The 27,021-nt window shown below is 49.9% G+C and overlaps 8 protein-coding genes across 8 annotated transcripts; 4 read left to right on the top strand and 4 right to left on the bottom strand.

The window, feature by feature from the left end:
* Positions 1-955: 955 nt before the first annotated feature.
* On the bottom strand, positions 956-2,232 carry CTRU02_204379 (2OG-Fe(II)oxygenase superfamily protein; the record flags this gene model as incomplete). Its single annotated transcript, XM_036731336.1, has 4 exons — positions 956-1,234; positions 1,298-1,666; positions 1,721-2,094; positions 2,157-2,232. 4 exons carry the CDS (start codon positions 2,230-2,232, stop codon positions 956-958), a joined length of 1,098 nt encoding a protein of 365 aa, XP_036576996.1.
* Positions 2,233-3,191: 959 nt separating this feature from the next.
* Positions 3,192-5,353, top strand: CTRU02_204380 (vitamin H transporter; the record flags this gene model as incomplete). The annotated part of the gene is made up of 12 exons (XM_070204369.1): positions 3,192-3,264; positions 3,314-3,373; positions 3,421-3,438; positions 3,503-3,513; positions 3,561-3,657; positions 3,715-3,775; positions 3,836-3,984; positions 4,051-4,137; positions 4,205-4,487; positions 4,546-4,729; positions 4,795-4,905; positions 4,964-5,353. 12 exons carry the CDS (start codon positions 3,192-3,194, stop codon positions 5,351-5,353), a joined length of 1,524 nt encoding a protein of 507 aa, XP_070062132.1.
* Positions 5,354-5,523: 170 nt separating this feature from the next.
* On the bottom strand, positions 5,524-6,531 carry CTRU02_204381 (nad-dependent epimerase dehydratase; the record flags this gene model as incomplete). The annotated part of the gene is made up of 2 exons (XM_036731338.2): positions 5,524-6,212; positions 6,270-6,531. 2 exons carry the CDS (start codon positions 6,529-6,531, stop codon positions 5,524-5,526), a joined length of 951 nt encoding a protein of 316 aa, XP_036576998.2.
* Positions 6,532-8,865: 2,334 nt separating this feature from the next.
* CTRU02_204382 (uncharacterized protein) lies at positions 8,866-10,545 on the bottom strand (the record flags this gene model as incomplete). Its single annotated transcript, XM_036731339.1, has 5 exons — positions 8,866-9,432; positions 9,484-9,560; positions 9,621-10,059; positions 10,140-10,207; positions 10,269-10,545. The coding sequence occupies 5 exons, from the start codon at positions 10,543-10,545 to the stop codon at positions 8,866-8,868; spliced, it is 1,428 nt and encodes a 475-aa protein (XP_036576999.1).
* A 1,701-nt stretch (positions 10,546-12,246) lies between these two features.
* Positions 12,247-13,052, top strand: CTRU02_204383 (uncharacterized protein; the record flags this gene model as incomplete). The annotated part of the gene is made up of 2 exons (XM_036731340.1): positions 12,247-12,654; positions 12,717-13,052. The coding sequence occupies 2 exons, from the start codon at positions 12,247-12,249 to the stop codon at positions 13,050-13,052; spliced, it is 744 nt and encodes a 247-aa protein (XP_036577000.1).
* A 3,346-nt stretch (positions 13,053-16,398) lies between these two features.
* On the top strand, positions 16,399-17,463 carry CTRU02_204384 (nad dependent epimerase; the record flags this gene model as incomplete). Its single annotated transcript, XM_036731341.1, has 1 exon — positions 16,399-17,463. One exon carries the CDS (start codon positions 16,399-16,401, stop codon positions 17,461-17,463), a length of 1,065 nt encoding a protein of 354 aa, XP_036577001.1.
* Positions 17,464-17,549: 86 nt separating this feature from the next.
* On the bottom strand, positions 17,550-19,136 carry CTRU02_204385 (aldehyde dehydrogenase; the record flags this gene model as incomplete). Its single annotated transcript, XM_036731342.1, has 3 exons — positions 17,550-17,836; positions 17,905-18,699; positions 18,755-19,136. The coding sequence occupies 3 exons, from the start codon at positions 19,134-19,136 to the stop codon at positions 17,550-17,552; spliced, it is 1,464 nt and encodes a 487-aa protein (XP_036577002.1).
* A 1,307-nt stretch (positions 19,137-20,443) lies between these two features.
* Positions 20,444-24,680, top strand: CTRU02_204386 (xanthine dehydrogenase; the record flags this gene model as incomplete). The annotated part of the gene is made up of 3 exons (XM_036731343.1): positions 20,444-20,622; positions 20,695-22,893; positions 22,955-24,680. The coding sequence occupies 3 exons, from the start codon at positions 20,444-20,446 to the stop codon at positions 24,678-24,680; spliced, it is 4,104 nt and encodes a 1,367-aa protein (XP_036577003.1).
* Positions 24,681-27,021: the final 2,341 nt, after the last annotated feature.

The following is a 27,021-nucleotide window of genomic DNA, read 5'->3' on the forward strand; positions in this document are numbered from 1 at the left end:
AGACGGATGGCGGTAAATTCATCGCGTACCGTTGCAGTAGCTGCTGAAAACCACCGAGGCCTGATCCGCATTGGACGTGACATTTGTCATCTCATGGCAATTCGATGCGACGGCATCGTTGATAATCACGCTAAGCTGCGTGGAACTCGCAGTGCAGAAGCAAGAGTGTGACAACTTCTGGCCAGCCTTGTTGCATCCTGCCGCCATGGCCTGGGCCATATGACTGAGTGGCGTTTGTGCACATGCTGGGAGGTCAGAATATCCCGGGACGTCGTCGATGGTAACGTTCTTGCAGAGGACTAGCAAAGAAAACGAGACAACCGTCAAAAGTTGAGAGTATAACATATTTTGAAGTGAAGAAAAAATAGGCTAGATGATAATTGTTTGAGATGAAGTGGTAATGACTGGAGGTTTTTTTTTCGTGCATGCGCTAGGATAATGAAGAAAACGACAGCAGGGAAAACCAACGCTGACCGAGGAGACTGGCTGCTGCTTCAAATATGTAAGGCATGATGCTTTCGTCTTCCGTCGACGCTAATGCGTTGCGTTGGCTGAGCCGAGATTGTATCCTTTGTTCTGTTTAAGACATTTCCTGGCTGGCCACACAATGCGACGCCGCCAAGTGAACTCGACTCCACGCCCAGTCGAGAACAAAAAGACGTCTTTTGCTTGCATTACAGAAAATTTGATGGCTTACATTGCCCAATAGTTCGAGATTCCCTTTAACATTGCTTCTTTGACGACGTTCAGTGTTTAGCGCCTAACGCAGCACTCGATCAAACTGAACTGCGGGCCGATTTTTACACCATTATTCGAACCACACAATTCGCCCTTGTGGCTATGTAGACCTTTTTTTCATGTTCACTTTCACTGCGCCTCAAGATTCACATGTTGTCTGGTTTACTATTACAAGCTCATGGCTCAGCCTTTATCATTTGTTGCTACCTATTCATGTCTAAGCAAAATACTGCCCCTTGAACCCGGGAAGAATCTCTTGGCCTTCTGACGACTCGTAGCTGACTCCCTTTCTCTGCTGCCAAGTCTGTTTGAGAGTTGTAAACTCTCCCATAGTCGGGGGTTTGTGCCCGCCCGCCTCAAATTCGTTTTGAGTGAAGCCCTCGCGCTTGAGAACCGGCGAGTCGATGGTCTTCAAGACGAGATCGTTTTGAGGTCTGGCAAAGTAGAGGAGACCCAGACGGTCAACGTGGCGCTGGTCCTTGGGAGGAACAGATACCTTCAGAAAAGTCAGTGGCTTTTCATTTCGCTGCGCATGATACACGATGGAATGGTGACTTACCCGGTGAACTGTGGACTTCACGTAACCACCAGTCAGGAAGCTGAGAGCGTCACACGTGTTGACGGTCAAGCTGCCGTCAAGCGGCTTGGCCCACTTCCAGTCGCCGGTCTCGTGGTCTCTGATCTGCAGTGCAGCTACAGGCTGCCGGAAAAGAAGAGTAATGGTTCCGAGGTCAGTGTGGCCGCGAGACCAAAGTCCGTCATCGAGCTTCTCGATTTCCTCGGGAGTAAACTTGGAGTACTTCATGTACCGCAAATGAGACTCGTCATGGGTTTCCCACTTGTGCACTTTGGTAAAGAAATCTTCGGGCAACTCCAAAGCAAGTGCGATGAGGTGGTTCAAGGGGTCCAAAACTTTGTCATGCAAATCCTGGAACATCAAGTCAATTTTACAATCAGTAAAGATGCTAGTATAAGAATTTACCTTGGCGAATCCCTCGATTTCCTCCTTGCGGTCTTCCAGCAACTTGGGCAGAGGCTGGGTGATGTGACCAGCCCTAGTTGCCATGTTCCAAACCTCAGTCTTGTCCTTGATGCCACCACTCAGGAATCGCCTTCCAGCAGGACGGTATCCGTTGTAGTCACCAGAGTCCAAGTTGGGCTCATACTTTAGTTTCTCATCCAGAGGGAGTTCATAAAACTTTTGGCCCAAGGCGAATTGCTGATCAACAGCATGTTGTGAGATGCCATAGTTGATAACGTAGAAGAAGCCCTTGGTGCGGATAGCCTCGATAAGAGTCTGAGCAAGCTCCTTGTTGCCTTCAGGCGTGCCATACTTGGCAAGATCTATTGTGGGAACTTTAAGGCGTTGTTGGCTCAGCAATCAAACCTTTACGACGTGTGGAACGATGAGGACTTACGGTCAGCCCAATCGAGGTTCTCCTCCGTCTCTTGGACGTGGGTGTATTGGTACAGTTCAGGCACGGCGGACGGCATTTTGATGGGTTTTGAGGCGGGGTATCTTTTTCTCAGTAGACCGTGCTGGTATCTGTTGGAATCGAACAGTGCCCAGACACCAAGGGTCCTGAGCTCGCCATTTTAACTATTAAACTCGATTGCGACTCCGGACGGCACCTCATCGGATATTCAGCCCACACACCTCGGCCTTTACGCCGCAGATGGCCTAACACGCGACAACATCCAATAACAGTACGTTGATTTCGTTTCGAGATCCTCCATCCTAAGGCAGTTGCAGCCTACCCCGCGGGTTTAGTACGCAGCATGACGGAACAGTTGAGTCGAGCCCGTTAGAGACGTGGGATCGCCGCATGTCATCATTTGATAATGGATGGCGCAATCCCCACCACCACCACCCCCGGCCCGCCAACGTTGTCTCCTTCGTGACCGGTTAAGCCGCCGGAAAATGAACTCCCAACTTCCATCGACCCCCGCATCTATGATATGTAAGCTCCGGACAAAGCCCGCCCACCGGTAAGATATCCCCCGAGTTCGGCGGGACGTTCCTTTACCCGGCTTTCTATTTGGCCAGCCCAGGCTCACTATATCGTTCGGAGATTATTTCTATGGTGCAGTACCCGCAACCATGCATCGCTCCCCAGCAGGACTGGGCACTCAAGCGAAATCGTCATTCCTGGCACAATGGCGAAAAGTGGGCGAAGAGGCGCGTTTGCAACTTGGCGGATCTCGGCGGGTGGTATCCGAGGCAAGGACCACGAGCTTATCGCGGACAATAGACCGCACCATTTACGGCAGGCTACTCGCTAGCCTGAGTAAGGGAATGGCGGGTGGTTTTAAAGAGATTTGTACATAACAGTAGAAGATGCAGGCTGCGGTGAGTTTCCTGATCTAGTGAGCGTATAAACCGCTAGTCATTACCAGTAGCGGAATTGCGCGGTACATCATAAGTAAAACTTCAGGACATACGACTATCTACAATGGGTGCTTTTGCCCGTGCAATAAAGAAGAACAAAGTGGGAGCAGTGGTATTATCAGTCTTCTACTGGTACCGTGAGTCATCCGTACCAACCCACAGAGCACTCTCTAAACGTTTGTGTAGCGTCTCACTACCCAGCTGCCGAGCGAAAACTATTGCGAAAGCTTGATCTAGCTATATTAGGTATGGAATTAACTTGCGCTTGGATCATATCTACTAACTATGGCTAGTATTCGGCAGCCTTAGTTGTAAGTCAATCAATCGCTGTTTTACACAAAGACAAATAGGAGTGACCTAATACATTGTAAACAGTCTTTTGCAGAGTAAGTAATAAGTCAACGAAACTGATATTAAACTAACATTTTAACAGTTTCTTGGGCAACAAAACGTAACAAACGCATATGTTTCGGGAATGCGAGAAGATCTCAATGCGTGGGGCAATGAACTCAACTATTATGTTGTAGCATGTAAGCTTTCAGCATGAATGCCACCGACTGGGATCTCCTTTACTGACAGATTCAAAGACAACACAGCCTATGTCATTGGGCAAATTCCTCTCATGACCCTTCAAACTAAGGCCAAGATGTTCGTCGTTGTGGGCACGAAAAAAAAGAGAAAAAGAATGACAAGGCTGACGGTCCACAGTGCCCCTTTCCTGCTTCCATCATTACAAATTATCTGGGCGGTCATTGCCTTCTGTCAGTCTGAAATTCAGCACAGCTGGCACCTGTACATCCTACGCGCGGTAACAGGTTTTCTGGAAGCCTCCTCCTTTGGCGGAACGCATCTCATCTGTTAGTAACATTTTATTTGTGTGACGCTTGATGTCTCTCTGCTAAAACTTCAAAACACGAACATAGTGGGCAGCTGGTTCAAAAACGAAGAGCTATTCAAACGCGCTGGGGTCTGGTTTATGGGGAACAGCTTGGGGTCGATGTTTAGCGGTTGTCAGTAGTGAATTCCAGCTCCTTTCCTTCAAGTTGTGGAAGCTTACTCCCCCTCACTCCCTCTCAGACCTTCAGGCGGCGGCATATCGAAACCTCAATGGCGTTTACGGCCGTGCTGGCTGGAGATGGCTTTTCATAGTCCAAGGAATCATTACACTCCCTATCTCTTTCCTGGGATTTGCGTTCTGGCCCGGTTTGCCCATTTCGCCAAAACGATGGTTTTTCACGGATGAGGAGTATGCACTTGCCATCAAACGGATGCCGACGGTTGAAAAAGAAGGCATCACTTGGAAGACGTTTAAATATACCCTTTCTCGGCCGATGTGGTGGATTTGTGTACCATGCTACATGTAAGTCACCTCCGAAAACGGCTTTTGAAAAGTTGCTTTTTTGGCTAAGCTTCAGTAGCTTTCTGTGTCAGGCGCATTACTGGACAGGCTATATGGCTCTATGGCTGAGAGATGCCGAGTATTCCATCGAGCTAGTAAATATTTTGCCAACTTTCATCGACCTACTTCGGGCTCTGTCCTCCTGGCTGGGGACAACCCTGGCGGGGTGCCTTAGCCTTCGAGGACTCTGGACGTTTCAAGCGGTAGGTTGCATCGGTCAATTACTCAACCCGAAAGAGAGGCTTAAGCGCTAACGCCTTGCACGTAGACTTTTGTTCTGTTTGCATGCATTGTTTTATCCGTGTGGAATGTGCCAGATATATTGAAGTTCTGTGCCTTCTACTTCGGCGGCTTTTCGGGCATGGCTTCGCCCATCCTTGTTAGTAACACACCAAGTGATCAGCTATCAGTCCGCGGCTAATATGTAACAATCTTAGTACTCGTGGCTCAATTTTACGCTAAAGGAAAACTACGGAGAGCGAGGGCTCATCATCTCCTCGATGATGACTTTGGGATTCTGTAATCAAATTTGGGTCCCTCTATTCACCTTTCCAACCGTTGAAGCGCCGCGTTACCCACATGGCTACCCGGCAGCTACTGTTTTCGAGGTCGCCATGTGGGCTATTCTGATGTTTGGCACATGGTATATGAAGAGATGGAAGCAAAAGAATCCGGATCTTGAGATGAGACTCGCAAACGAGGCAGTCGATTCAAACGGCTCTACAGGAGTTGCGTCTGATTCTGACCGAGCTGAAGTCGGCGGAGATTCTTACGAGAATAAGAGACAAGACGTGATAGGGAGTCAACCTGTCTTTCCGAACAAATAGATAAAGTACGTTTGTCAACATCAGTTCAGTGTTGACTCGAACTGAGAAGAAACACTGATGGGAAGGCACCCTGAGCTGCACTTGAATCATACAAGCAAACGGCGTTAGCGTGATTAGAATTGTTCGTATAAATTTTCGATTGATAATTCGGCAATGCTCTGTTTTCATGTCTATATAGGCCTTTCAATTGTAGCATATGTTGGTCCTGGTTTGTCATCCAGACCCTTCGTGTAAGGACACCAATGTTTCCATACTTTAGTCTGCTGCTCAACCTCATCTGCGATTGCAACCGCCATATCCGTCACGGAAATGCTTTGGAGACGTCCCTCAAATGTGAAGAGGTTATCACCGCCTTCCCCGTTCTCCTCAAGTTGAAGCGGCATTCTGTCAAGGACAACCTCGTACAGTCCTGTGCGAGTACCAGGTCTATAAAGTGGTGGAGGAGAAATGTAGGTCCATTTGAAAGACGTATTACCGTCAAAGAACATGTAGGTTGCACGCGCTCCGGTGATGAAATCGACCCCTTGACTGCTCATGTCCGACATGGTTTTGTCCATGCTGGCGAGCACCTCTCTTGTCTCCTCAGTACCCCTTCCCTCACGCTCTGCAAGCCATGAATCGCGAGCTGCTCGGAGCCGTGCAGCAAAATTGTCGTCCCAGTCCTGGCAGTGTGTGATGTACGCTTCGCTTGCAATCATCGCTCTGCCATATGCTGAGAAAAAGCTGGCATCGTCGGCGGCAGTCATGTACGGTCTGTCTGGCAATTCCAGGCTTCCAGCCCCCCCTACCATGACAAAGTACGGCACCTTGGCCTCTTTAGAAGCCAGTAGTATTTTTCTCGTCATTTCAACAAATGACCCTGGGTACGGAAGGTTAGCGGAATGAAGTTTTTTAGGTGAGTAAAGGGGTCACTCGCTGTATGCGAAGGCAGAGCCCAGTTGACTATGTGGCCCATATGCGTTTACAACTACGTCTAAGCCATGTAGCTGCTTCGCGATTTCCATCACATCGGAGTTCCCTAGTTCGATACTTTTTGGTTCGTAGCGCTCGTGCTTTCCGAGTCTTGAAGGGCTTCTCGATATGCCCACAACCTTATGACCTCGGTTGAGCAGCTCCACGGCCGCGTGAGATCCCGTCATTCCGGTGGCGCCGATAACACCAACTCTTAGTGAAGACATAACGAGCGGTATACATAATTCATTGACTGGAAACTAGGAAAATGTTTTTGGGCCGCGCCGTGTTTCCACTTATATAGGCCTCAAGTAGCAGACGCAAAGGTTGCTCGAGCCTTCGTCCGAACTACTAGTATATCTGCCAAACGTCATGCACCCCATTTGAAATCTGAAAACCAATAGAAGAGAAAAGAATGTGTCAAAAACTACCAGAAGACTATGAGACAATGGGTAGAAATCAAGTCACAGGCTAGATTTAGTGTTTCGGGCCGAGCTGGGTTTATGGAGCCGAGGCAAGCTAGCCAGAACTCCCGTTCTCCATCCGGCACTTTAACTTGACCCTAATTTATCAAGTCACAGAAGGTCACCCTCTGGCCAGTCCGACCTCTGAAAAAGATTTTGGAAGCTCAAAACTCCACATTGCAATGCAAGTTTCCTATATATAATTGAGAGCCGATTAACAATTCTGTGTCTAGTTTCGCTGAGTGTTCGCCGTGTAAGAGTGAGCATTAGGTGTAAATGATTCTAGATGCGATCTAAAAGAGGGGGCAAAAGAAGATACGATAAGCCACCTGATGCGAGGGAGTTCAAGGAATTCCTTAATTAATTCCACTTGATACCCGTCTGCGGGTTTTTGAACTGAAAATGGTAGTCCGTCCCACCTGAGCAAATAGCGTCATGTTTGAATTTGAAATCCCAGCAGAGTTCAACTATTAGTGACACAACGTGCCAGATTGGAATAGGCTCTAAACCTAAAAAGGAAGCTAAAGCGCGTTTTCCATTAGCCGGTCTGACATAATGCCGAACGTGGCACTTGCATGGTTGAATGAAGGGAAGAAAGATGACCGTGCTCACATCTTGCTTCGTCCCAGTTTTGCCTTTCCCAGTCCCCAGGGTCTGGGATAATCAGGCTTTCACTTTATTGCACATCACATCGTCTTTGCAATCAGCGCGCGAACCCAATACCTGTGGGGATACACTATCTGGGTACGGATGACTTCGATAGCTATAGCACACATCTACGCTGTCATGCACCTCCCTAGGGAGGAGTCTCTGTAAAGGTTAGAGACGAGCCTGAGAGTAATTAAACAAACTAGAACCGCTCGGAGAAGCTTGGTGGCCGCTGAATTATTCTGAAAGGGAAAATGAACATGGTGAGTAAACATAGTAAACCTAATTTGACGAAACGTAACACCTGATGCTCAAAGAATAGGTCCAAGGTTTAAAGCGCTACAGTTCTCACAGATAAATTCACTCAAATTATCTGTGGTTGTAGAGCAGAAGGCGATTGATAGGTAGAAACCAATTGCTAACTATTTCACAACTCCAAGAGCAATGAGCTTAAACACGCACAACGTGGTGATCTATGTCGATTCACTGAGAGAAACATGCATACTTCACTGATTTGACCCTTGATCATCAACGCTATAAATTACGGAAGCATGGAGCTTAAAGCAATACCCTAAATTTCGTTGTCCATCAACTACAACGTTGTTTATTTTGCACGTCAAGTCTACAAGTTCAACGCACCAACGATTCCCGAAGCCTTCATGATGACAACGATCATAAGCAAGCCTCCCAACGCTCGCCATTTCTTGTGCCAGTGTACCGACTGCAACTGCGATAGAATCGTTGACAAACCAAGTGGCATTTGCGACAGGTGCGTCAGCACTTGCCAAAGAAGCGTCTTGGGTACGGCGCAAATCAAATATGGGCTTAAAATTCCAAAATAGGGCAGGTCCATGGAGATTGGGACCGTGGTAAATTGACGCAGTCTTTTTGAAAACACACTCTTCTTTCGTTCAAGTGGCGCTTTGGTTGTTTGCGTATAGTGTCACTTTTGCATAATGCTAGGAGATGGCTTCCAATGGTTTACATTCATTTGTGGCTGCAGCTACTTTTCTCGACATTTCGGTAGTAAGGCTTTTGAATATCATAGTGGTGAATGTCTCTAATATTGAATGTTAGATCCCTCTGATATCATGGTCCTTTCAAGAAATACTCCCTCAATCTAGAGGCTGGCTACGACCCGGGAGGAAGGGGCACACAAGTACACAATGTTCACTTGCTTACTGGCCAAAAGTGAGATTGCAACTGCAAAGGCGATAGTGGAACTTATTGTATCAAGAGTCAAACGATTGGCAGTGGGGTTATCTGAGAAATGGGTAATTGTCTCTCCATAAGTTCATTCAGTTTTGGGGTTAAAGGAATCCAAGGCATCTTGAATGACTTTAGTTGTTTGATAAATCTAATAATGTATAAAATTACTGAAGACCACGATTACAAGTTTGTACATATAGTTGTCATTGGGCTCTCTTGTGGCCAATGAGATTGCCCGTCTCATAATACTCCCGATGTTCTTTTCCTGTTAGGCTCAGGTAACATTGATTCCGGCTCAACAGGTTCCGTTGTTATTTCTACCTCGCGATGTTGCCAGATTCTGTTGTCGTGATGAGGGTAGCTTGGTCCATTGCGTTTCGAGAGTTTCGTCCCGTGGTAATGATCTTTAGCCGTTGGGCCCTCATCATTTTCGGCGAAATTTGCCCTTCCAGGACTCCTCACTGTGACACTCACAGAGCTCTTGCTCTGGGGCATTAATTCGATGTCGTTCGAGCCACGGGAGCTGTGCGAGCTGCTGGCGTCATCTCCTCCCATTGTCTTAAGACCGATACCGTACTTGGCCTCTTCTCGCAGACCGGACTTGTCGTTTTGGCCTTCAGAGAACTTTGACCAGTCCTTCGACGCTGCTCTTGCGTGGGAGGCGGTTCCAGACCGTCCCCCACCAATGGTCATACCTGCTGACCTTCCTGCGGACTTTTTGTTGGCTGACGATCTGCCGTACTTGTCAAGGCCACTTCGCTGGGCCGAGTCGAGGAGACCCTTCCATAAGATGCGAACGATAGGACCCTAAAGGACTGTTAGCGTTGACCCAAGCAAGCATATTGTGCGAGTTCCTACCAAAGTTGGTAGACATGCCGACACAATTCCACTACTAATCTCGATAATGTTCCAAGCGAGTCCTTGGGCAAGGGTATCTGCGGTAGGTGAGTACAGAGGCAGCTAGCCGGTACTTGGGCTTGATGATCAAGACTTACATGGCGAATCGTCCTTTGTGAAGAATAAAAAGATGCGGAAACGATAGATACTAGTGAAGACAACATAGCTGCCGAGTAAGAAGGTGAACAAGACTAGGATTCTTTGAGCTCGGTTCATCTGGAGCTTCAAGACGTGAGGAATCGGTAGATAGAGGATCGCAATATCCACAATGATGCTCGGGATAGCGATGCAGAGCTGAGTGAGAAACAGGTTGATACACGTGCCAGGCTTCCAAGGCTCCCACAGCGTATTCAAAGGGAGGCATTGAATCGAGGCCGCGATAACGCAAGCAAGCGTCCATAAAGATGTCAAGCTGCCGCAGATCCAAGCACCTCTACGCACTTCACGCATGGGAAAGATGCGCAAGTACAAGAATAACAGCGCAATTTTATACATGTTCACGCCGTTGACGTATAGAATTTCGGCCCCGATCATGGTCTATACACCTCAAGTTAGTTTGATGGTTATTGCTATTAAGGTTGGGGCTGTGAACGGCCGACGGTGGGGGAGATACGCACGCGATCGAGGAATTGAAGCTCTGGCAATGTCAATCGGCCTGAGTGTAGACCAATTCCATGGTCCACAACTGAAATTGACAAGTTGTTAATTAAAGTTTGCTACTACTGCACAAAGGTGATTCCACTTACGAATCAGGTTCATGATCATGTTCCCCACGAGCAAGACCAGCGCGAATAGCATAAGATAGTCGTCGATGAGATATCTTGCGGCTTGGAGATGGCGCGCCAGAAACCGTAAGCCAACTACAAAGGCGGCGAACACCGTAAAGGCAATCGTGATGGCCCGGACATATCCTCGCAGATCCTCATCGAGATTTTGTTCTTCAGCAAAACCAGCCAGCTTCATTAGGTAGTCCCTCTGGGGTTGGTCGAGGCTCGTATCATTGTAGGGATAGAAAGCGGCCATGTTTGGCCGGTGGAATGGCCACACAGGCTCTCTCGTTCTAGACCAGCAGTGTCGCGGACGGTTGTTGTTATGGAAGAGAGGGGTTCATCACCGAACAGGCGGCTCACAGGGCCCTCCAACATACACCACGTGGGGATGGGGAAACATTTTATCCAAGTTCGATGAAGAATCTGGGCAATTCTTCACTACCCTACATCTTGTCTGCCGTTGCAGAACTGCCAAACACGTGTGGATAGGCGGTACGGCCTATCCGGATCCCAGCTATCGACCAAACCAGGTCAAAGACTATGAACTGCCCATCTTTTCTTCTTCGGTCTGACAAGTTTGACAACCCCCAACGCTCCCCATCAACTCCATCGAGACTGCGACCTGTTCTATGGGGCGACCGAGAAAACGTGTGGACTGCATTGCCAAAACAGGCCTCAGAATAGGGGGATGAAGCCCAGGTTGGGCCCGAAGACTTGCCGTCTTGGTCAATGATTATCAGATTCGAGAATATATCCTTGAGGGTTCATCAGAAGTTTGTGGGTTTTCAACGGGGTCAATGTCGCAACAAGGATGCAGCGGACTTTGGTCTATTTTGTCAACTATCCACATTGGCTTTCGGAACAGAAGAGTGTGGTTTCCGCAGAGACTAGCCGATAGCTTCAAAGAGTTAGAAATGCTCCGGTGCACGGCTCTCTCTGAGGCTCGTTTCACTTAGAAACCGTTGAAACTAGTTGTACGGAGCAGCGCTAGTCTAATCCGTCTTCCTAGACCCGCCGCTAAAGCTACAAGGCCCCGCCTGGCATCCCACGGATGGAACCCCAAGAATCGACAGATCATCGCGGCAATTATGGTCTCTATGTTTGTTGCCGGATAAGAGGCCTGACATGTTGAAATCGCGGAAGGGGGGCCAAGCCGAGTCATCAACCCTGCAATCTGCTGCGGCCGCCCATAGTGGATCAGGTTGGGTTCTGTGCGTCATTATCGTCATATCTCTAGGGGTCAGAACATACGAAAAACTGTTTCCTTTGGGAAAGACTTGTTATTGCAGAAGAGATATAATATCACGGCGCACCCGACTGCCGAGGCTGCCAGATATGCAAATATTTCGGAGACTAAAACCGAAGCTACTTAGCGAGAAGGCTTAAGTTGCGAGTTGGAGGGTTTTGCTGAAGAATCGCAACGCCTCGTGCTTGCATAAGACTGTGGATTATATCCACTGAACTGTTCTCTTAGCCTATCATGTGCGATTGTCTCGGGTACCTGCGCCATATCGACATCCATGGTTACATTCATGGTTGAAGCCATGCCCCACGGCTCACGTTGGCCCCTTTGTGGATATATCGAAAGACCGCCGATGGCGCAAAACGTCGCTAACACGGCGGAGACATCAAGGCCATATAGGGAATGGGCTAGGCAATATCCGACGGTGACCTGGCAGATATTCCGCTTCCACGCGTTGACTCTTACCGTTGTCATTTCGGAGATATTCCTTACTGAGGACGTTGATTCATGCATCGTAGCTGTAACACTTAGTATTTGAGTAGGACCATCTGCCGTGCTCATCGTCAGCCATTCTCTTGTTCAGACAGGCTGTCCAATCCTTTCGTGTTCTCAACCTAACAATACCCACTCGTCTCTTTGCCAGATCCTCTCGCAATTATCCGAAGAGACCCAAGTTCACGTTCCCAGTGGTTCTTGTTTCTAGTTTTCGAAATGAAGCCCTCAGTTCTCATCGTCCCCGGCGCCTGGCAACTGCCCTCTGCCTTCCAGCCATTTGCCACTGAGCTGGCCGGTGCCGACTTTTCAGCCTCCATCGTTGCCCTCCCCACAGTCGGCGGCACCACCACCCCCTTGGCCACTCTTTCTGACGACGTTGCGGCCGTGCGCACTGAGCTGGACAAGCTCGTCGGCGATGGCAAGGAGGTCGTCGTTTACTCCCACTCCTATGGCGGTGTTGTCGCTAGCAACGCCGTCGAGGGCTACGACGTCAAGTCTCGTTCCGCAGCTGGCAACTCTGGCGGTGTTGTGAGCATCGTCTACGCCAGCGCCTTCATGCTGCCCAAGGGAGCTAGTCTTCTTGACCTTCTCGGCGGTCAACCTCTGCCCTGGATGGTTGTTGAGGTGCGTAATTTCCAAGTCTCCGGAGAAATCAAATTTTCGGATATACTGACTTCTTGTTATAGGAGGACCGTGTGGTTGGCAATGCCACCATGCTGCCCGAGGTTGGTTTCAACGACCTCCCCGCCTCCGAGCAGGAGAAGTGGGCTAAGGAGATGACCTGGACTTCTCTGAGCGCATTTACCACCGCTTCTGGCTACGAGCCCTGGAACAACGGCTTCGACTGCTCCTACTTGTTCGCCACCCTTGATAATGCCCTTCCTCTTAGCTACCAGCAGAGCATGGCTGCCGTACTCCCCGAGGGTTCCAAGACCGAGAGCGAGCCCAGCGGTCACTGTGCTCACCTCAGTCGCCCTGCAAACGTAACGTCCATCCTCAGCAAGTGGTACCCCGGAAACTAGAGCATTGGCCGCATCAAGAGGGGAGGGCGAGAGGTTCCCCACGTGGTAGCAGTGGGCATAGTACAAACCTGTTCGGACAGTTATAACGACAATACGTAAATTAATATATATGACTAATGCAACCCTGTATATGCGAATTTAATATACGGATGATGTTTACGCGGCAGGCAACATGCCAAGCCCGCTCAGCTAAACCCCACAGTGAAGTGGAAATATGCATGTGCTGAGTCGCCAACCTAGCAGATGAATCTCAAATGGCTTTAAGGAGTGGTTGCACCGAAGGGTAAATCCGATCTCAATTCACGGGACTTTTATCACACCACGATGAACCGGTTCAGATCGGCTGTAGCCTCATTACCTATTACGTATACCCACACCTAGTGTTTGTCATGGGTTGGATAGGCTTGGCAAAGGAAAATGCCGGAAATCCCGCCCCCGTCCAAACGGACATTTACTGAGCCTGACGAGAAATTTCGCATGAGAAGAATAACAATAAACATATATCCCCGATCGATGCAAGCATTTTGATCCCTCAACGGGTCCGAACGGAATCTGTTCCGCTACTTTTTTAGATCGATGTCTACGCTTCGAACAGGGCAAGATGTTAGAAGAAATCTTCTTCTTCAGAACGGGGGTGCACTACCGGATGATGTTGATTGCTTTGACAGTGTGAGGGGATTTGCTAGCGGCATCTTAGTAGCAAGAAGGATTGTTTCAGTAGCCGGAATTCGGGCTTATATGGTGGACGCTCGTCCGGCTTGACAGCCGCCAGGTGAGACTGAGATCCGATAGCTTCCTTTCCACACGTGAAAGCCAGGGAAGGAAACATACCTCTCCTCTTTACTTCGAGCCTTACTCTTGCTATTTGAAATTATGCTGTACTAGGTAATTACTAGAACTCAGGCTCACTATCTCTTCGCTGTCTGTATTAGGCAATTGAAAGGGAAGTTTTTACGCCAGACCATCGATGTGCCGTCACACTGCTGTTTATTACGGCGCAACTAAATTGATCTTCTTACCCTATTGAGACATGAAGTGTGAAACTCCTGCGCAGCCATCGAGATCAATAAGCTCGTCGAAACCTTGGGCGACTATTACCAAGGCGCCTATACATATCACCTTAATGAGCTCGCATCTTGACAACTGATGACATTTCTGAAAGAGTTGTCATTTGAACACTGCCTAGAGAGACTTTAGATTCCTTCAAAAGCTAGAATTCGGTGCTACATAATTTGGTGGCATTGCCAAGTATATCATCCATATCGTTGCGCTGGTGGGCGCCCCCGAAGCCGCGTCAAAAAATCAAATATCGGTGTGTTTAGTTTAGTGAGCATCAACCTTGCCATCACCATACTTGTGAGCAATTCTTGTGAGTATTGTTCTGTATAGATTGGGAATTGCATTGTCTACTTATCCGGTCGTCGCAGCTCTCAACTGTTGATCTGCCTGCGAGTCTTGCTTAGTTGAATGCTGTCATCTCAATATTGATGTGATGGACCAAAAAGTTCTTTGTTCTTCGCTCTATCCTAGATTCAAGGGCGCTTCCACAACTCGATGCAGCACCAGTGTTTTTGATGAGGTCTTGAAATGTTTCTGATCCATCAAGACCTACAGATGGGCAAGTTTAACGGTTTTTGCACATACTCGTGCGGCGTCAAAAAGTAATGCTCGCGAAACATCCCAATTACGGCAAATACCAATAATGTTTCTTCTGAATTGCTGCTCATGTACAGGTATGTGTTGCTCTCTACATGTCCCGAATATATGTAGGTTGTGGCAACTCGGACGAGTAAATAAAAAGGCAGAAAAGTAGCAAAGACACAACATGTTGGACATGCAAAGTGTTAAAGACTGACATTATATTATTATCCCTCATGCCTTTTGAGATTCGGGATACTTAGCTTGATTTCAAGAAATTCTGTGCCTAAATGGAGTTTTAAAAGTGTGTTTGTTGAATGCTGAGTTGTGGTGTGGGTGTCAGGTAGTGTTGCTTGGAGATACTAGTGTTGAGCTTCATGTACAACTTGTGCGGCAAGCGAGACAACATCCAGAGATGGATATCATTACAAATGGCCGGTTGGCCCAATGGCAAGGCGTCTGACTACGACTCGCAGTGGAATCAGGAGATTCTGGGTTCGACCCCCAGGCTGGTCATTTCTTTTTCGAATTTTGTGGCAAGTCGACTTGGTGCAAAGTTTTGTTGCGGGTCCGGTCTAAAATCGGGCTTCCGGGGCCAGGGCTCGAAATTTCCGCCCGGTATTGGCCATTAGTAACCGACTATGCGGTCCGTAAAGAGTGGGGCCTCCAAACGAACCGGGCGGCTTTACGATATTGAAGTACCTATTGGAGAGCTAGGCCGTTGGGCGGCCTAGTTACTAAAATTGACTTTCTAAAGTAAGTCTTCAATGGACATGCATACATAGCTTCCAGTAACACAGATGAAGGATGAGACCTGTTCTCCTTGCAGTTAGAATGAGCGGGCTTGGATCTATACTGTAAGGACCTAAAACAGTTGGGGCATGATATCCATCCCAAATGTCGGATTTCAACTCAGCATTCGTCCAAATTTTCTTAAAATTTGACACCAAGCTATTTGTGTATATTTTATGGATGACTTTGAGGGATGGCATGCACACTGTCGTCAAGATTCCGCACCGCACCGCGCGGACTTCCGCACGACTGCGGGCTCAGCTATCCGGAGCTCCGACCACTTGGTATGCGCTGAGACCCGGTAGCTTATCTCAACGGTACCAGCCGTCCTTCCTCTGGGGTGCGATTCGACCTTATCAATTGCCCGTGAAATCCCCATATTGCATTTTCGGAAACTTAATTAGAGTTTTGGCGACGGTGGAGCTGGGTCAGATGCAGCATTACAAGGAGTATATTCTCTAAGAGAGTAGCATTCAGGGAAGTTAAACCTGGGACCGAGACATCTACATGCCTGCATGCAGAATTTGCGCCTGATCACAGTGTCGTGCGGTGGGGGTAATAGTATAGCTAGTTCCCTTGGCATCCTCTCAAACTTCGGACAACATGGGGAAACGCCCGAACAGATACGAGCAGAAAAACAACGACGACATTTCTTCAACAGCAGCATCAGTCCCACCAACCATCCCGCAAGACAATCGAATCCTAAGGACCAAATTAGGGCTACCGCAAGATTCTGGTAAGTTCAGAAAAACACATCAATTCATGCAGGTTATTGTCAATGTAGCTAAATACGTTGAGTAGGGCACCGCAACTCAAGGGATATAGTGACATTTATCCTGTCGTCCAAGTACCCGGACAAAGCCTTTGAAGGGTATTTCCATAGCTCCATCGCAGTACACAGACGACAAGTACGAAGATGTCCAACCGCGTCCTTCTAACCGGTGCCAACGGCTTCATCGCCCAGCATATCCTCGCTCAGCTTCTCGAGGCAGGTCACTCAGTCCGCGCCATCGTCCGTACCCAGCCCTCTGTTGACCAGCTCCGCTCCACCTTTTCTTCTTACCCTCCCTCCAAACTCGACTACGCCTTAGTGCCAGACATATGCGTCCCTGGCGCCTTCGACACAGTTCTTGTCTCTGACCCGCCCTTCGATCTTATTCTACACACTGCTTCACCCTACAACTTCCGCCAGGGAAAGTCGAATCTTGACTTTCTTGACCCTGCTATCAAGGGCACAACAGAAATCCTCCACGGCGTGCTCCGGAAAGCCCCTGAAGTGAAGAGAGTGGTTATCACAAGCTCTACGGCCGCTGTGGTCGACATATCCATTCCGCGCATCACCGAAACGCCCAAGATCTATAACGAGAATGACTGGTGTAAGGTTTCCAGGGAGGAGGCTGAGACTACCGACCAACGGCTTCTGCCATATGTTGCTAGCAAAACCTTCGCGGAGAAGGCGGCATGGCAGTTCCTGGCGGAGAAGCAGCCTAGTTTCGACATCGTGACGATCAACCCGCCGCTTGTCTACGGCCCGTTCTACGACTCGTCAGTCTTTAAGAGCCCTCAGGAGGTTAACCAGAGCAACTTCAACTTGTACAACTACTTCCTGAACCCCGAGCTGACATCCGAATCGCCGGTACCTCCAGAGGGTCTGCATCTTTATGTTGACGTGAGGGATGCAGCACGGGCGCATTTGCTAGCTGCGACCACGCCCGAAGCTGGAGGGAACCGGTTCCTGGTTAGTCCTGGTGGCATCTCGCACCAGAGAATCGTGAATATCCTCCGAGAGGTACTGCCTCAGTTGCAGGGTAGAATACCCAAGGGTGACCCGGAGAAGACGGACTTGCCGGAGGGGATCTTTGGCGTGGATTCGTCGCTGGCGAGGAGAGTTCTGGGAGTGGAGTATACGAGGGAGGAAGATACCTTCAAGGACCTTGCACGGCAATTGTTTGAGATTGAGCAGCGAGCCCAGACGGCTTAGAGCTGTGATATTTTCAAACTTTGCAGGTCAATGATCGCATGACGTCGTGCGAAGACGACAATGCCATCTGCTCTTTTTTTAGCTGCTTAGACCTTGCCAAAGTGTATGCTTTTGGTGTAGCAATATGATAGCAGCCCTTGTTTACCCATCTCACCACCGTGACCGCTATGCTTCTGCCCCGAGAAGAAAGCACCGTGATTGGGCGCCTCGGGTATGTTGATCCAGACACTGCCAGCTTCCAATCCCCTCGCGATCCTCTCAGCACGCTTAACATTCCTACAGTAGACTGATGCACCCAGACCGGCGTTGCTGAGATTCGCCCGTCTCACTGCGTCGTCCTCCTCTGACCATGAAAGGATAGGTATGATTGGCCCTTGAAATTGTTAGGTTATTTAAAGGCGACTAAGTGAATGGGTGAGTAGGCGATGTAATTAGACCTACCAAATTGTTCTTTCCTCACAAGGATCGAGTCTTCTGGGGGTTTCGACACGATGGTTGGTGGTATCCAGAAACCTTTGCTGTCCAGCGGCTGATCAGCAGCGACGACATTGTACCCGTTATTCTTGCAGTCTTCAACGATTTCCTTGACGGCGTCGTACTGCATCTTGTTTGACACCGGCCCAAACAGACTGGGAGCCACTGCATTGTGGTTGATGGCGTACTTCTTTCGTACCTCGCCAGTGAAAGCCTCAAGAAATTGGTCATATATCGAATCATGGACGTAAACGCGTTTCGTAGCCACGCACATCTGGCCGGCATTGAAAAAGCTCCCTGTCGCCACCAGCTCTGCTGCCTTGCCGATTTCAACGTCATCTGTGACAATGGCGGCATCGTTGCCGGCCAGTTCCAGCGTTAAGCGCTTGAGAGTCTTGGAGCAGTTTTCCATGACGCTTTTCCCTGTGTCGATGGTACCTGTGAAGCTGATTTTGGCAATTCCTGGGTGTAATGTCATGGCGATTCCTAGATCAACGTCGCCGTTTACGACTTGGATGACACCGGGGGGGAATATGTCGATGCAGAGTTCGACAGATTTCATCACTGAATACGGGGTGAAGGGCGACGGCTTGACAATGACGCAGTTACCTGTGATGAGGGACGAAATCACTTTGATGTTGCTGAGGATAAGGGGGAAGTTCCAGGGGCATATGGCGCCGACAACGCCGAGAGGAGAGTGAGTGGCTACAACTTTGACTTTTTCGTCTTCATAACTGATTTCGTCTTCCAAATGGACGTTTGCTGCAAAACGTGTGAGCTGTTACGTCGTTCTAAGAGAGTCATATAAAGGGCCCACTGTAGTAGAGTGTCTGCGCGCAGGTGTTTCCTATTTCTATTTCGGCCATCAAACTCTGGAGAACGATTAGCAAGTTGGCGATATCGTCATGAAGTGAATTACGCCTCACCGACTTCCCCGTTTCTTTCATCACGATTTCCATCAGTTCCTGCTTGTTAGTAGTATAGGCATCAATGATCTTGCGCAGGTATTCTGAGCGTTCCTCGACAGAGGTCTTGGCCCACGTCTCGAGGGCTTTCTGAGCTGCAATAACGGCATGATCAAGATCCTGTAGCGTCGCAATGGGAGCATCCCATAGCGGTTGTTCAGTACGAGGGTCAGTACATTGGTGCTTGTGCTCGCTGCTTCGACGTTGGCCATCGATGACGTTGAAAAACTTCATTATGAGCTACCGCAACTAGAGATTACCGTAAAAGACCTTTGCAAAAAAAGGAGTAATCAATCGAAGGCAGGAAAGAGCCAGTGATATTTCTAGCGATGGATGATGGCCTATCCAAGACCTCCCCAACCGGCTATATGCCTACGTGTCCATGGAACAAGCCGATGACGAAGGCTAATTTCACATTGCTACCACGTTCCTGCGGAGAAAGAGGGGTTTGTTCCAGTCGGCGATGGCAATTCTACTGAGGCACGCCCAAGCTAGCCTAGACAAAACAGGCTATGCTGAATAAGATTTTGCGGCAGTTGAGATGGACAAAAGAGATCTGCGGTAGGCAATATTGAATTAATTCCGCCCCAAGTAACACGGGATGAAAGACGTCAACAGCCAACGTCTACCAATAGCGCCTGGTGGGTGACAGCGTGGAAAAAGAAGGGTCAAATAGGATGTGTCTTAGCTGAGGCTACCTACATCAGACCGAAGGTGAGGCTCGGTGAGTGTGGTAACTCTTTCGGTTTACAAGACTTGAAAAGTAATGATTGATTCGAATGCCAGGCAAGACAAATGCAAGAAATAGTGCAGAGTGGAACATGCCGAAGTAATGGTGACGGAGCCGGCCGACGAAGAAGCCCGCTGAAAACCGGCGCAGGGCGCTGTGGGGAAGCACAGGCCGCCGGTTGCACCTGACTGCTAACCCCTACTACTAGTATGTTCAACAGCGGCTCTCCACGAGACCCGACAGGTGCATCACAGCGGCAAGAGGGGCTAGGCGAGGGGGAGGGGCCGATAATGATAACGCACCCCACCAGAATCGCAGATGTGAGGGCCCGCTGATAAGCTCAAACTCGGCCTTTTTGATTCGCAGATGCTGTCAGCATCACAAGCAGACACAGGAACGGCTTTTTGTCTTACCAAAACGTGCTTCCAGTTTGAAACTGCAGGAGCTGCAAACAATCTTCTTTTTAACCGAACGAATAAAGACCGTTGGTATGTTGCTGTAGATGCCACAAGGTACGCCAAGGTGTCAAAGTCACTCCACATGATCAGAGGCGAGGCGGAGGAAACAGCTACCCCTACCTCATGCCGCCCAAACTTAGTGGCACTTTTACCGTAACTAGTCTCGTCTCGTCTTCGCCTCTCTGCTTTAAAGTTGCGGGGTTACCTCGACTCGCGATTCCAGACACACGTTCTCAATTCTTCCACTCTTCTCGTTTTATCTCTTGTTTCTCGTAAATTTGCGCTCGTTGATATTCCTTGTGGCGGTTTGCGATTTCGTCTTCGACTTGGTGTAGCGCAAGGCCGCAGAGATCATGGCACCGATCGCTGTCTCCCCCGAGCGGGATGTTGGGCCGCTGAACACGCTGACCACCGATTTTGACGATACCATCCGCTTCTACCTCAATGGCACACGAGTAGTCCTTGACGAGATCGACCCCGAAGTCACTCTGCTGGAGTACTTGAGAGGTATCGGACTGACTGGAACCAAGCTGTATGTCTTTCGCCACCCGCTTCACTGCCATGCGCCCCGTCTGTCTTGACCACACACTAACATTGTCCCAAGAGGATGTGGCGAGGGCGGTTGCGGTGCCTGTACCGTTGTCATATCACAGTTTAACCCTACCACGAAACAAATCTACCATGCGAGTGTCAACGCCTGCCTTGCTCCTCTTGCCAGCGTCGATGGTAAGCATGTCATCACCATCGAAGGTATTGGAAACACCAAGGCACCACATCCTGCACAGGAGCGGGTGGCGAAGACGAACGGCAGCCAGTGCGGCTTCTGCACACCCGGAATTGTCATGAGCCTGTATGCGCTGCTGCGCAACAACGACGCTCCGTCGGAAGAGGATATTGAAGAGGCGTTCGACGGGAACCTGTGCAGATGTACCGGTTACAAGCCCATTCTCGAGGCCGCGCAGACCTTCAGTGTTGAAAGGGGATGTGGCAAGGCCAGGACGAACGGAGGTTCGGGCTGTTGCATGGAAAATGGCAACGGCGAGAAAAATGGCGGGTGCTGTATGGACAAGAAGTCCCTTGACGACCAGCCGATCAAGAGGTTCACACCGCCCGGCTTCATCGAGTACAACCCCGATACCGAGCTCATATTTCCTCCGTTGCTGAAGAAGCATGAACTGAAACCGCTGGCTTTTGGAAACAAGAGAAAGAGATGGTTCAGGCCTGTCACGCTCGAGCAGTTGCTTGACATCAAGAGCGTTTACCCTTCCGCCAAAATTATTGGCGGCAGCACTGAGACCCAGATCGAGATCAAGTTCAAGGCTCAGCAGTATCCAGTCTCAGTTTATGTCGGCGACATTGCCGAGTTGCGGCAGTATGAGTTCAAAGACGACCACCTGGAGATTGGTGGAAACGTGATATTAACAGACTTGGAGCACATCAGCCAGGAGGCTACGAAGCACTATGGCGATGCCCAAGGCCAGGTTTTTGAGGCTATTTACAAGCAGTTGAAGTATTTTGCCGGAAGACAGATTCGCAATGTGGGCACACCAGCTGGTAACTTGGTGACAGCTTCACCCATTTCAGATCTCAACCCGGTCCTCTGGGCCGCCAACGCCGTCCTGGTCGCCAAGTCGCAGAAGGAAGAGACGGAGATACCCATGTCGCAATTCTTTACGGGATATCGAAGAACCGCTCTCCCTCAGGATGCTATTATTGCTTCTATTAGGATACCCGTGACATCGTCAAAAGGCGAGTTCTTTAGAGCATACAAGCAGGCCAAAAGGAAAGACGACGACATTGCCATTGTCACCGGGGCTTTGAGAGTCAAGTTGGACGACGATGGCATTGTTACCGAGAGCAACCTCATCTACGGCGGCATGGCTGCTATGACAGTGGCAGCGAAGAATACCATGGAGTACCTTGTGGGGAAACGCCTTGCAGAGTTGGAGACTCTTGAAGGAGCAATGAATGCTCTGGGAACTGATTTCGACTTGCAATTTAGCGTGCCCGGTGGTATGGCGTCATACCGCAAGGCACTGGCGTTCAGCTTCTTCTACCGTTTCTACCACGACGTGCTTGCGGTGCTCGATGGCCAGAGCCAGCATGTCGACAAAGAAGCAGTCAGTGAGCTTGAACGAGGCATATCTGGCGGACAAGAGGATGCGGATGCTGCCGTTGCGTATGAGCAGGAGACTGTCGGCAAGTCCAAGAATCATGTTGCGGCGTTGAAGCAGGTCACTGGCGAAGCACAATACATTGACGACATCCCTCTCATGAAAAATGAGTTGCATGGTTGTTTCGTCCTGTCATCGAAGGCACACGCGAAGATCAAGTCCATCGACTACACTCCAGCGCTGGAAATGCCAGGCGTCGTGGACTACGTTGACGTCAATGACGTCGAACACCCCGATCAAAACCGTTGGGGCGCACCACACTTTGACGAAGCTTTCTTTGCCGAGGGTGAAGTTTTCACTGCTGGCCAGCCGATCGCCATGATACTTGCTACTTCGGCGTCGAGAGCTGCCGAGGCTGCTCGTGCAGTCAAGGTCGAGTATGAGGAACTGCCGTCTATCTTGTCAATTGAAGAGGCTATCGAAAAGGACAGCTTCCATAACTATTTCCGAGAACTCAAGAATGGAGACCCAGAGACGGCTTTCAAGAACTGCGATCATGTCTTTACCGGCACGGCTAGAATGGGAGGTCAGGAGCATTTTTACCTCGAAACCCAGGCGTCACTTGTCGTTCCCAAGCCCGAGGATGGAGAGATGGAAGTGTTTGCTAGTACCCAGAACGCCAACGAAACGTAAGCTGGATCCGTATCACTACCAACCATGGCTTCTTTAACTAACTCGTTGCGTTTATAGGCAGGTGTTTGTCGCCCGTATGTGCGGTGTGAAAGCCAACAAGGTCGTTGTCCGCGTCAAGCGGTTGGGAGGAGGCTTTGGCGGCAAAGAGACTAGATCGATCCAGCTCAGTGCTCCATTAGCACTCGCAGCTAAGAAGACGAAGCGGCCTTGTCGGTACATGCTGACTAGAGAGGAAGACATGGTAACCTCTGGTCAACGGCACCCGTTCTTGGGCAGATGGAAGATTGGTGTCAACAAGGATGGCAAGATCCAAGCGCTGGACCTTGACGTATTCAACAACGCCGGCTGGACTTTCGACCTCAGTGCCGCTGTCTGCGAACGTGCCATGTCCCATTCAGACGGTTGCTACAAGATCCCGAATGTCCATATCCGCGGACGTCTCTGCAAGACCAACACCATGTCAAACACAGCCTTCCGTGGCTTCGGAGGGCCTCAAGGCATGTTCATTGCCGAGACTTACATGGAGGAAGTGGCAGATCGACTCGGTATGCCGATCGAGAAGTTTCGCGAAATCAACTTCTACAAGCCGCTGGAACCCACACACTTCAACCAGCCTTTGACGGACTGGCACGTGCCATTGATGTATGAGCAGGTACAGAAGGAGGCAGACTACTGGCAGCGAAAGGAGCGCATTGCGCAATTCAACGACGGGAACAAGTGGCGCAAGCGTGGACTGGCGATCATCCCAACGAAGTTCGGCATCTCATTCACGGCTCTGTTCCTGAACCAAGCAGGTGCCCTAGTTCACATTTACCACGACGGCTCAGTCCTTGTAGCTCATGGAGGTACGGAGATGGGCCAGGGCTTGCACACCAAGATGACACAGATCGCAGCACAAGCTCTTCAAGTGCCGCTGGATAATGTATTCATTTCGGAGACGGCCACTAACACTGTCGCAAATGCATCGTCAACAGCCGCATCGGCTTCTTCAGATCTCAACGGCTACGCCATCTACAACGCATGTGCGCAGCTCAACGAGCGGCTGGCACCTTACCGCGAGAAGCTCGGTCCAAATGCGACAATGAAAGACCTTGCACATGCAGCATACTTTGACCGGGTGAACCTGTCGGCACAAGGATTTTATAAGACACCAGAAATCGGATACAGCTGGGAAACGAACCGCGGCAAGATGTTCTTTTACTTCACACAGGGCGTCACGGCGGCCGAGGTTGAGATCGACACGCTTACAGGCACATGGACGTGCCTTCGCGCAGACATCAAGATGGACGTAGGGCAGTCAATCAACCCCGCCATCGATTACGGACAAATCCAAGGCGCGTTTGTGCAAGGCCTCGGCCTGTTCACGATGGAGGAGTCGTTGTGGCTGCGAAATGGGCCAATGGCTGGCAATCTCTTCACCCGCGGTCCTGGAGCGTACAAGATCCCCGGGTTCCGTGATATACCCCAGGAGTTCAACGTCACCCTGCTCAAGGATGTGGAGTGGAAGGACCTGCGTACGATTCAGCGATCCCGGGGAGTGGGCGAGCCACCGCTCTTCATGGGGAGTGCCGTCTTCTTTGCGATCCGCGACGCGCTCAAGGCGGCCAGAAAACAGTATGGCGTTGAGGCGACGGTCGGAGAAGACCGGGAGGGCGACGGCTTACTCAGGCTTGAGAGCCCGGCCACACCCGAGAGGATTCGGCTAAGCTGCGAGGACCCGATCATGAGGAGGGCGAGGGTGCTGCCGAAGGAGGGGGAGAGGAGCTTTTTTGTAGCCATTTAGAGGCGGCGCCAAGTGACAAGGCGCTTTTTAGAAAGGGTCGCCTTTTTTTGAAGGAGGGGAGGGGTAAATGGGGGCTGATTTTTTGAAGGCTATTCTGTGTGTCATTTGATAGATATAAAGTGACAGATATTTGGTAAGGGTTACAACACAAGGCGGGATGGTTACTCATGGGATGGTACAAACAATTAGCATAAGTAGCACGCTGTAAGATTTAAGCAAGTTTCATTTCATGGGCATTGCATTGGCGTGGCATTCGAAAGGGAAAAGCATCACACGATAGCTGCTGCTGCAGGGCTGTTGTTCTTTTCGGTGACCCCTATGTCGCCCAATCGCCAAGTCTTTTGTTTACTATGTATAACCTACTGCTAGCTAGGTAGTGACGTGGGACAGGTACCAGTACTACGTATAGTGAAAGGGGAAAAAAAAAAAAAAAGGAAAGAACAAAGATGGGATGGATGGATGTGGATGCTGAGGGGTTGTGGCCGGGTGTGATGTGATGGGGGGTGGGTTTTTACCGTTGGGGAAAAGCGTGAGCCTTTTCCTCGTCCACCAACGGGAGGGAGCTGAAGGGCGAATTGGCTTGGACCGAAGAGTGAGAAGAAGCAGCTTTGGACCGAATGGCAAGCTATGGTTTCATGCTGACATTACATTGCATGCTGCGAGGGGATGGGCCAGGGGGATCGCTGTCCTTGTTGTTCCCAACAAGCCATTTATTTATTCTACTGCCATAGTACGTAGTAGTCTTGCTGAGTAGTCTCTGGTTGGAATTTTTTATGTGAACATGGGATAATATAACACACTAATTGCCGTAGTATGTATGTAGTAATTAGCGTTTTGGGAGGTTGGAGCAGAAACTTTTTCTTGATGGGCGCCCATGGGACGAAGGGTGGCATGGGTGGTGCTGCTGTCAGAAGGGAAAGTGGGCGGAAAGCCAAGCACGCGGTCAACATCATTTTTAAACATGCCCCCGGCCTTGACGTTTCTGTCAGTGCACACACATTCGTCTTTTTTTCTGCATGCGACAGTGGGATGGATCGATCGTGTAGCGCAAGTTCTAGAGAGAGACTAAATGTGATCGCTCCGACTGGGGAGCGTAAGTGCTGTTGGGAACCTGCATTGTGAGGTGAGAGTCTGTGCGGGTTTAGGTAGCATTAGGGGAGTATTGGGATTGTTAGATGGTGGTGAAGGTTGCAATGTGAGAGGCGGTCTCACCGAGAGGAGAGAAGGGAGGGAGTTTACGCAGCAGGCATTGGACGCAGTAACAAAGAGTAATATTAACCTGAAAATTAGTGGTTGAATCCACCTCGCCCAGCTGTGCCCAGCTTACTGAGCCACATGCCAACGTACCAACAGGGTACGGTAGGTACCTAATCAGCCAGCCATCTAGGTGAAAAATTCAGCAGACATCATCGCAAACTTGTCAGCAGTTGCAACCGCTTTGGCAAGTCACGGTGGGGCCAAGAACCTGAAGGGTGGGTTTTCTAGCGAACTGTTTCCAACTTTGCAGTGTCTCCCCCTCCTCTCAGCTTTCACTAATAATGGCCGTCTGCCCAAGTGTGCCAGGATAAGGATGGGGGGGAAAGGGACCCCACACGCAGCGCCAAGCAGCCCTGGACTGGACGTACCAACACCATAGCAAAACCTCCCCCCAGGGCAGCCAGCAGCCAGCGTAGCGTAGCAATCAAGGCCTAGCAGCCTCTTCCCTGCTGACCGGCCCTGACCGTAGATTCGGGTGGCCGATCTGCCTGATGTTTCTCTCTGTCTCTGGGCTCTCCAACGCATTAGCCGTGGTTATGCTTCTCGCTGGCAGCCCACTTTCACTCGCAAGTCGCCATTCCGGTTTCTAATTTGCCTTTGTGTTTTTTTTCCCTCTCAATTTCCTCTTCTTTCTTTTTTTTCCCCATTCGACGAAGCTTTTCCCCTTTAACGTCCTGTGATGCCGATTTCGATCAACACCACCGACGACCCGTAGACCGCACCGCAATTCCTACGCATAACTGTCCCCGGAAAAAACGCCACACATTCGGCTGTCCGTTCCGGGTCACCATTCTCGCGAGATTCTTCAACCGAGCGGCTCTTTTTGTTACGGACGGAACCAGAGGCCCCCTGTCTCTCAAATAACGTAGCTACCCGTACACTCTTCTACGCACCCATTGCGACTTGCTATCACATCACGAAAACAAGAACAAAAAATAAAAAATAAAAATATACAAAAGGGAAAGGCTACGAATCGAAGCAAAGGAAGCCTCATCACTGTCACCTGCACCCACGCGCCGCCGACGCCACTCTCGTTTTCCCGCCTTTTCGCCCATCTGCAAATACCCGCACGAGTCCTCGAACA

This window comes from Colletotrichum truncatum (genome assembly GCF_014235925.2).
Source record: "Colletotrichum truncatum strain CMES1059 chromosome Unknown Contig_0002, whole genome shotgun sequence".
Lineage (NCBI taxonomy): Eukaryota > Fungi > Ascomycota > Sordariomycetes > Glomerellales > Glomerellaceae > Colletotrichum > Colletotrichum truncatum.